We start from the raw sequence: 10,400 nt of genomic DNA on the forward strand, positions 1-10,400 counted from the left end.
TTTAAATCAACATTATTTTGAACTTCTTAGTATATTTATGCTTTGTAGAATCTACTAACCATGCATGAAAAAACAGCTGAACTAAGGTAATAATTCTGAAATCATAGAAAAAATAAGTTTTGAAATATGCATTTAGTACTTTGTAAATATATCTTGTCCAAAATTTTCTTTGTTAATAGTAACTAGTCATGAACATAAACAGAATGTGCTACAGACAAAATTGTATCCCTCCCAAATTCATGTTGACATCCAAACCCCCAAAGTGATGCTATTTGGAGATGGGGTCTTTGGGAGATGCTCAGGTTTAGATGAGGTCCTCAGGGAGGGCCTTTATGATAAGATTAAAGCCTTTAAAAGAAAGGACATCAGAGAACTTGTATCCCCTTTCTCCTTCTCCCTCTCTCCATGCACATGCACTCAGTAAAGGACATCTGAGCACACAGCTAGAAGCAGTCGTCTAGAGGCCAGGAAAAAATAGCTCTCACCAAAATCCAACCATGCTGACACTCTGATCTCGGACTTCTATCCTCCAGAGCCGAGAAAGTTTGTTGTTTAAAACAGTGGTCCCCCAACCTTTTTGGCACCAGGGATCGTGCTCCTATGAGTATCTAATGCCTGATGATGAGGTGGAGCTGAGGCAGTGATGCTAGCCCTAGGGAGTGGCTGCAAATACAGATGAAGCTTCGCTCTGTCACCTGCCACTCACCTCCTGCCCTGTGGCCTGGTCTCTAACAGGCCATGGACTGGTACTGTGATACTTTGTTATGGCAGCTCTAGCAGCCTAAAATGGCATGAAAATAGCTATTTATATAATTGCCAAAAGAAAGTCCCATCCCTTCTTCAGAACTTTTGATTTTTACTGGGTTTCAATAGGTAGACATTTACCCTATAACATACAATTTCACTGGAGTCTATAATTTAATCTAATATCCCTAAAGCAATGATTCTCCCAGGCACATTTGGCAATGCCTGGAAGGTACTACTGGCATTTAAGTTGGATAATCAACTCAGAAAATGTATTCTTTGTTTTTTCTTTCAACATTGGTTGTGATCCGATTTCAAACAGCACATACAAAAATATCAGGCCTTCGTTTGTTGAATGAAATAGGAAATTATTACTTCCAGAGCCAACGTTACATAGCTATCATTAAAATAATTTAGTATCCCTCCCTCCAAAAAAGTCCTCAATTGGCTGATTTAGTAAAATGAAGTCATGTATTTTTTTTTACTATAAACTTGAAATACCAAATTGACTACAAGCTGACTCTTGAACAACATGGCTTTGAACTACTCAGGTCTGCTTATATGAGAATTTTAAAACTTTCTAAATCAACAATTAAACCATGTTCATGAAACCAATAATCAACATCGATCTAATCATAGAACAATCTAAATAAAGGTCAAGGCTTAGTAGACACATAGTCACTTGTCAAGAATCAATAAAATATGCTCTAAATTTGTCATCTAACATGTTAGTTCTCAGAAGCTTGATGGTCTATAAACGGTGTTTTGTCATTTAATTATATTTAATAATTACATAATACTTCATTGTTAATGTAGTCAAATCTGAAATCATTGTAAATTGTAAACACATCTTAGAAAAGTAATTCTTATATACCAAAAGTATTTTCATGTTATAAAAGTATGATTTATTACATTTTTACAATGTCACATTAAAAAAGTACCCTGAAAACATGAATTATATACATTTCACATTTTTGTATATTTACATTTGAGATTTATATATCTATATTAACAAAAGTCTCATTAGGTTAATCCTTTTGGTAGCTTTATGAAAATAAAAAGTAAAATATGTTTTTTCAGGATGATTACATAATTTGCTTCATATACATGTTTGTACCTCTAGGTATAGCAGAATGGAGTTAAACTATGCACTTTCCAAAATGAAATGTGCCCTTAGCTGTCACAATTTTTGATAGATTAAACTGAAATGTCTCACCCTGGTTCAGTGTCTGTTTTTGGAATAATATAAAATTCAATACACATTATAAAATATACTCTCTATTTTTCAGATTGGCAGATCCTCATTGTTGTAAGATCATAAAATTGATAATTAATCAGATTTAATCACTAATAGTTTGAAAGTAATTAATATGTGTTAATAAGTTGTTGTAGGGTTTATAGCAAAAAACATTGCAAGGAAAGTATACTTGCGAGCCAAATATTGTTATCACTTACCAGCTCTTCCTGAAGTTGGGAAATGAGTTCGTCTCTCTCTTTCAGCTGCAGCTTCAGCATTGAGCATTCATCTTTCATTATATCCTATAAAAACATCAAAGAGCATAATAGGCTTAGCCCTTTCACTTTGCTCTTGATAAGGAAAGTCAGTTTCACACAGTGGGAGATAATTGCACCTGACTAATGAAAGCGAAATTTCCTTTTCAGTGTGATATTTTTCATAATATTCAAAGTTGCAAAATAAACTAGTGTATCCAGAACTATTATGCTATATATGATATACACGTGTATGTGTGTTTTCTTATACCGCTTTTTTCCTTTGGATATCCATTTGTACATTTTGTTGCCTTAGACAGAAAGTAAGGAGTCATCTTAAATTCTTTCCTCTCATTTCCTGTGCATATGTAATCAGTGGAAAAAAATACCTATACTCTAAAAGAGGTACCTAAAACTACCATTTGTTGCCCTATTATAATATTAGTTCCCAAATTAACGGCCATGTTACGGTCTTTATCGTTAACGACGCCTCTGTAACATTTGTCCCTTTCACTAGAGATCTGTGGGTATTTAGTCTTCTTACTCTGCATGTACACTCAGCCAGTCTCTATGTACATGATATATCCACACCTACGGCCTCTATTACTCTTTGCTGGTAACTCAGATACAAATACTTAATTTGGGCCTATCTACCTTCCAAGCCTGAACCCATGAATAAAACTTCTTATTGAGCATGGACTCAGCACTGTCAGACATTTCAACTCAACCTTCTTCTCAACATCCTCTTCCCCTACCCCAACACTTCACTTCCACTTATTTCTCCTAATATCTTCCTATTGTCTAAGATAATGAGGAAATCATCCTATACTCAGCTCTTACGCAGTAGGAACCAAATCCAGTACTAAACTCTTTAATCCCTATTTCCTTGATATTTCTTGAACTCACTCCTCTCTATTCCTCATAGACTTTCTCTAGGTACTCATTGCTTCTTAGTCGACTCACTGCAATAAGCCTCTAAACTGGTTTTCTGGCTTTCTATTACTTTCTTTATCTGCCAGAAATATTTTCCTAAATGAGTATTAATTACATCACTTCTTCATTTAATAGCTAATCACTTTCTCTTTCATGTAAAAAAAAAAAAGGTCCAAACTCTTTAGCATAGCATATGGTACTTATTTTTGTAGCTTTAAAGTTTTTCATTTCCAACTTTCTCATGATCTTTGCTAATTCCTATAAAACTGAATAGCAAAATGTTGCTTCACATCTTCTTGCTTTACACATGCACATCACTAGATTACACTGCCTTCTACCCACTGCACCCCTCTATTCCCCCAAATTCCTCATGCTCTGAGGCTTTCGCGCATTACTCCTTATCCCACGAAGGCGCTTTCCCCGTTGGCTGAGATACGAATCCCTTGAGGGTGCGGGCACATTCTACAGCATTTAAATCATACACCATTTCATATAATGTTAATACTTCAAGTGTTGTTTGCTTGTTCTGCAGCCTTATCCCCCCGCCCCCTTCCCACCTGAGTGGATACACTACAGCCATACCTCGTTTTATTGCGCCTCACTTTATCGTGCTTCACAGGTGTTGCACTTTTTACAAATTGAAGGCAAGACTCTTCATCAGCAAAAAAGATTATGACTCGCTTTATTTCAATACTCGCTATATAAAAGTGGTCTAGAACCGAACCTGCAATATCTCTGGGGCATGCCTGTATTTCATTAGCATATCATTAGAACCAAACATTGTAACTGACACACATAAGATGCTCAAAATCCATGCTTCCTTCCTACCCACAAAATTACCACATAAACAGTATAAACATTAGGAGAATTCTCACTTTTTCTGAATCTGTTAAGCTTATCTGAGCTGACAAGGAAGAAAACAGCTAATGGATTAGAGAAAACAGAATACTTGTTTATTCTGGTTCTCATGGTGTTAATAATTTCTACTTCCTCTACACTAAGCAATACAGAACTTGATTCAGATTTACTAATATCTCCTTTAGTTTGCTGACAATCAGGCTGACTGAAAGACGCTAATCATCTCCATTCCTTTTCTTTCGTAGTAGTCCTGTACATTCCCTGAATCATGGGCTTTCATGGATAGAGTTTATAGTCATTTTTAATATTTATTTTCACAGATTCTAAATATTACATGTTACACTGTTAATGACAAAAAGGCTTAGCTTACTCCACAATGCAAAGAAAAAATAGCAGGCTTAAGAGGTAAGAGAATAATTCATGTTTCTTAGAATCAGAGCTCCAGGATCAAATTCTCAGTACTTCAATTAACTAGTCCTGTGGCTCTGTGCTAGTTATTTATCTTCTTCAAGCTCTGTGGACATTTCTGTGGAGATTAATAACACTAGATTATAAACTACCTGATATAAACTGTCTTATATCACCAATATCTCACTTAAGAAAAATGAACTCCATAAAAAAAAAAAAATGTAACAAGTTGTGTTCTCCAGGAAACAAATACTGAGGTGGAGTTAAGGTTACAAAAGGTTTATTACAGAGTAAATCCATGTGAAAAGAAAATGAAAAGAATCAGAATTGGGCAGGGGAACAGTTGGACCATGATCCCTACCTGACCAAAGCTCCGCCACATGAACGAGAAGCTCCATAGCCAAGACTGTTAGAGGAATTCCTCGTTGAACGAAAGGCTCTTATAACACTCTGTTCGGTCATTGGTTGGGTGCTGCCTCAAGGAAAACTAGATCTCAGCTGTTGTTACTTTATTCATTGTTCCAGACCACCTACAGGTGGACTTGATCTCAGCTGAGTCAGGCCCTAAAGATACTAATAGCGGGAGACAGTCACAGAACCACAGGACTTGCAGCTAGACTGTCAGTACTTGATTGTAAGGGGGTCAGAGCCTCAGCCTGAATCTACTTACAATTGTTCTGTTGATTAATTATCATTAATATTTTTGTATATGAATTTATATTTTCTTGATTAATCAGTTTAAAATGGATTATTTACCTATATGCTGGCTAATAGGAATTGTAAAGAAACTTGGTTTTCCAAAAATATGTTCACCGTACACAAGTCTCTGACTTTATTCCTGGGGAATTTTTTCAGGACATTCATAATCCAACAGCTTTAAATTAGGTAACTGCTAACATGTCATTTGCATTTATTTCTGGAACAACATATAGTAAATGTTTATCATCTATCATCAAAAGCCATTTTCAAAAGCCTTATGAATGACTTTGCAAGTAAATCTTAGTTCCCTAAGGTTTCATTTTTAGTAATTATATTATGACAATATTCACAGAGGTATCTGTCTAAAACACAAAATGAAAGCCCCTGAACAACACTTATTCTCAGATGAAGCTGACAGCATTATTCCCTCAATATTCTCACTATATTCGTAAAAGTCTAAGACATATTTGGCAGGATGATATATTGAATTAAAAGTCATATTGATGTGTAGAATTAACTGGATTTTAATATTCTTGATTTTTGAAATAAGGTTATTCCATTAACCTGAAGGTTAATACAACCAATTTAACCTTGTGCTTATTTAAATGCATATTATTCGCACATAGGAAAATATGTAATTCAATAATCATGACAATCCTCTGTTTCATTCAAGCATAATTAATTTGTAGGACTAATTCGATTCAATTATTTCCTAATTCAATAATTATTTATAAATATAGAACTCATAATGTGGTAAATTAAAGATGGCTGCAAATCCTTTGCTACTAGTCCTACTGAAAGATGCAGTCTAAACCCTGTCTTTGGACATGGGTTGGTCTTATTGACTTGCTTGACCAATAGAATACGGTGACAGTAATTCTGAATGACTTTCAGGGCTAGATCAGAAAAGGCTTTTTAGCTTCCATGATTGGTCTCTGAGAATCAGACACCCTCAGCTCTCTCTCAGGTTACTCTCTTTCAGAAAGAACCAAGTAGCCATGCTTCCACTGACAGCCTCTTAAGAGCTGCAATGGACACCCAGAATCAATTGCCAGCTATGACAGTGAGTCCTCTTGCACATCTAGTCCAGTAGGCCCTCCAGGTTACCAAAGCCCCAGCCTGTATCTCATCATAACTACCTGAGTAGAATCATTCACAAACTCCTGACTTACAAAATAGTGAACAAAATAAAAGTATAGTTTTAAGCCACTAAGTTTTGGGATAATTTGTTATAGACATAGTCAGACCATATGGACAAACTCCAAATTATTATAATTAGAATTAGTGTACATTGACTCATTATGGTTGTATAAAAATGCTATAATCAATCGGATAAGTAATAACAAATGTTGGAGAGGATGTGGAGAAAAAGGAACCCTCATACACTGCTGGTGCAACTGCAAAATTAGTACAGCCATTATGGAAAACAGTATGGAGGTTCCGCAAAAAACTAAGAATTGATCTACCATATGATCCAGCAATCCCTCTACTGGCTATTTACCCAAAAGACTTGAAAACCCATATCCGAAAAGATATTTGCACACCGATGTTCATAGCAGCATTTTTCACAATGGCCAGGACATGGAAGCAACCGAAGTGTCCTACGATAGATGATTGGCTAAAGAAGCTGTGGTACATATAGACAATGAAATATTACTCAACCATAAGAAGAGATGAAATACTGCCATTTGCGACAACATAAAAGGGATATTTATGTTCTCATTATATAACCTACCAGAGAATCAGAAATACAGATATAAAATTTCTTACGAATTATCTTATTTTTGTCCTTTTATTTTATAAACTTGGAAAGTTAGAGCCAGACACTCATATATTTGGGTAATGTGTCCTAGAGCCGACTCCAGTCTCATATATTTTCTATGTATCTATTTTTTTTTGGCCTGGAATTAGAATCACCTTATTTATGACTTATTGTATAAACAGAAATTGAGTGCCAAGAAATTAAAAGTAGGTAGAATCTGTAAATCACCCTGAAAATGACCATATGCTGATCTTAGAAATTCAGATTTAAAAAACTGAAATAATTTCTAACTCACAAACCTTCACATAGTTCCTAAGGTAAAATTATAAACATAGCTCTTGGCTACTAGTTACAAAAACTTGTCAAAATTGGTACTAAGTCATCGTGACTCCATTTCTATTTATAGACTTTTGGTCATCTCTTTATGACTTACATGCTCCCTCCTCATTCTTGTAAATGAAAAGATCAAAGGATTAAAAAAATTAAAACACACACACACACACACACACAACTCTATCAGAGTAAACAATTACAGAATGTTATGAACGAGTAGAAAAGAAGAAGAAACAAAATAGGAATATGGTAAGACAGGACTGCCAGGGCAGAGATTAGAAAACATATAAATGTTAATAACTGACAATGTGCTTTGCAGATCTGCTTACATAACTGACCTCATAAGTCTTATGTTAACTTAGCTTTAAAGTAGTAGGCTATCTGCAACAGTTGTGTAGCTAGTGAAATAAAGCAATGCCAGCATATAATCATCTAAACAGGACCGTAACAGGAACTACTTTTTCAAATATTGAAAACTAAGTCAACAGTTCTCTCTTTATTATTTACTATAAAATAATTGAAACAACATGTAAATCATTTCAATGTTAATACTTGCTACATGATGTTCTAAAAGGTTTTTTTTATAAGCATTCAGTTAAAAAAGATTCTCAATTTGATTATACACTCGAGATGAACTAACATTCCATTGATTTAGAATAACGATGCTTTTTTTATAAGAATTGTTTTCATAGAAATATAAAAATGAAAAACGCATAATAGATATTCAAAATGTGATGAAAGTATCTTAGAAAAAAATATATATATTTTTTGCATAAAATCAAATCAGAAAATGTGGCATTACCCTTGACAGTGGTGTACTGGCTATGTTTTTTAAGCAGTTAAACATGAGACTGGATATCAGCATAATCTTTTCATTAGCAAATGTTACTCTTAGGAAATCTTAAGCCTTCTGACTGATTTCTTTCATTCAAAAGATAGTGATAACAATATCTTATGTTTTTATAGGGGCTTTTATAATTTATAAAACTCTTTTACATACAAAATTTCTTTTTGCTATCAGAATCTTTCTTGACCAATTGAATAAAATTATACATTTCTAGGATAAGTAGGGCTTTAGGGATAAAAACAAAGCAGAGAAGAAAGCTGCAGCAAAGGTCAAATAAAAGAAAACCATTGATTAGATCAAAACCTTTAAGTTGTGTTCATTAGCTTCTCAACAAAATTCATTGCATTCCTACATTTTCTGGAATAATTAAAAACATTAGCTTATACTGAGAAATTTGCTAAGATGTTAAAACAGTTCCATGAGACCATGGGCTTGTTATTCCAAGTTATTAAAGTCTTCTTAGATTCACTTTCTTGAATTAATACGAAAAAATTGCTTTGAATAACTCTTATAATGTACTCTGTCTTATTTTTTCTATACAGGAAGTAAACGCAGTATGTTAACCTATGTTCCTTATAAAAATATTTACTTGAAATTTTCATTATTCTTTTTTTTGTTTCATCCAGTTTTTTTGTGTGTGAAAATTAAAATTAAAAGCAAACATTGGTATTTCATTTTCTAAAGCCTTCTTAAAATGATAGTATATATAAATTTTTCAGTGTCATAGAATGAGTTAGTAGGCGTGACAGATTAATTTCCTGATCTCCTAAACCAGTGGATTTAATCAAAATCAGTTATAAGCTACTTAAAACATAAATGTCTTTAGAAACTCATCAATAATGAGCTTCCCAACAGAGAAAGTCCACAAGTGATAAAGTAATATTAATTTATATTGTTCCATTGACTTGCTTGACACACATTTCTTAGGGATAGAGATGTCCTTAAGAGGTCCTGAGATTTCCTGATACCAGCATATTTTTCCCTCACAGAACACAGGCACAATGATCACATTACACCACATTTCTTAAAAGTTCCTTTCTGTTGTGAAGGTATGCTTACTTGCTTTTCATGATTTAAGTAAGGAATGGGGGATATCTTATCCCTCAATATCCTGAATAAAGTAACAGAATTATGTTTGAACGTAACTATGAATTTAGTTTCTGGGAAGAAAAAGTAATCAAAGACATCAAACACATCCTGTTTCCCACCTAGAAGTGTGTAATACAGTTATTTTATTTTGTTTTGTTTAAAATGCAATCTTGACCCAGTTTTAAGACACTGGCTAGAGTCCTGTTAGTTTCCCTTCTTTAACAGCTAATGAAGTCCACACCCCAAACACTTCCCTTATTTGTCCCTCCCATTTCAAGCCCATTATGTACCAGCCCCACTAGACCAGATACCAGGCAACTTAGGACAGACTCTATGCCCCAGAGCTCTTGAAATTACTCAAATTAGCCAATTCTCAGGGAGCTGCGTGAAAACCTAGCTAACCCCAACCTGCTTGCCATATAGCTCTAGTTTGCTGTTATTCTGTCCATAGGGAATGATCTCTTTCCTGCATAGCCCTGCCTAGTAGTCTGTCATGTGGAAGTGTAAACAACAAAGAATTCTGCCTTTCATCTGCATTTCAGTACATTACGTCTAGTCATCAAAAGAATCTTTAAAATCTCATGAAACGTGCAAGAACCGGCTGCAGGTAGTGGGCTCCCATCTGTCATCCTCCTGGGACAAGGGAGCTGAGCTAGCTCTTGAGCCTTGTACATTTATGCCATCTTCAGACAGAGGGAAGGTAAGTGTGAATAATCTTGGGTACTGCTTGGCAATACAGATCTATATTTTGCATAATAAAGGGTGAGTAAGGCCCTTCTAGTTTTATATGTTAGTAAAGTAAAAACTCTAGAGGAGAGACATTTGTAGTTTTAGCAGATCCTAAAAAATGTGTAGTATCCTGTTTTATGAGGTGCTGAATTGTGACAATGATTGAAGAATGCAGAAATAAGTAATTCCTAAGGGGTGTTTTTCAAGGATTCTAGCACAATTGTAGTATTCTGGGGAGAAAAAACGCAGAGAGCTCAACAGTATGCTGTACAGGAATTATGGATAACGTGACTCAATTTCAGAAGTGGTTTTAGGCAGTCTGGGAGGTCAGAAAACTAAGCTGCAAAAAAGCAATAAACAGTTGCTGAAGCTACAGATCATAGCTACAAAACATAAACCAGGAGTAGATAGTAAGGAAAGGAGTAAAGGTCATGCTTTGTTCTTTTTTTAGGGCACTAATGGATAACAACGGTATACACAGTTGTATCTTCCAATAATCATTATATG

At 34.7% G+C, this 10,400-nt stretch overlaps 1 protein-coding gene across 1 annotated transcript in view; it reads right to left on the reverse strand.

Moving 5' to 3' along the window:
- CCSER1 (coiled-coil serine rich protein 1) overlaps positions 1 to 10,400 on the reverse strand; it is a 1,102,883-nt gene that overhangs the window by 635,013 nt on the left and 457,470 nt on the right. The window contains exon 8 of the mRNA XM_011356283.1: positions 2,200 to 2,283. Coding sequence (XP_011354585.1) covers positions 2,200 to 2,283 — 84 coding nt within the window. The remainder of the gene's footprint in view (positions 1 to 2,199; positions 2,284 to 10,400) is intronic.

Source organism: Pteropus vampyrus, unplaced genomic scaffold (genome assembly GCF_000151845.1).
Source record: "Pteropus vampyrus isolate Shadow unplaced genomic scaffold, Pvam_2.0 Scaffold25, whole genome shotgun sequence".
Classification (NCBI taxonomy): Eukaryota; Metazoa; Chordata; class Mammalia; order Chiroptera; family Pteropodidae; genus Pteropus; species Pteropus vampyrus.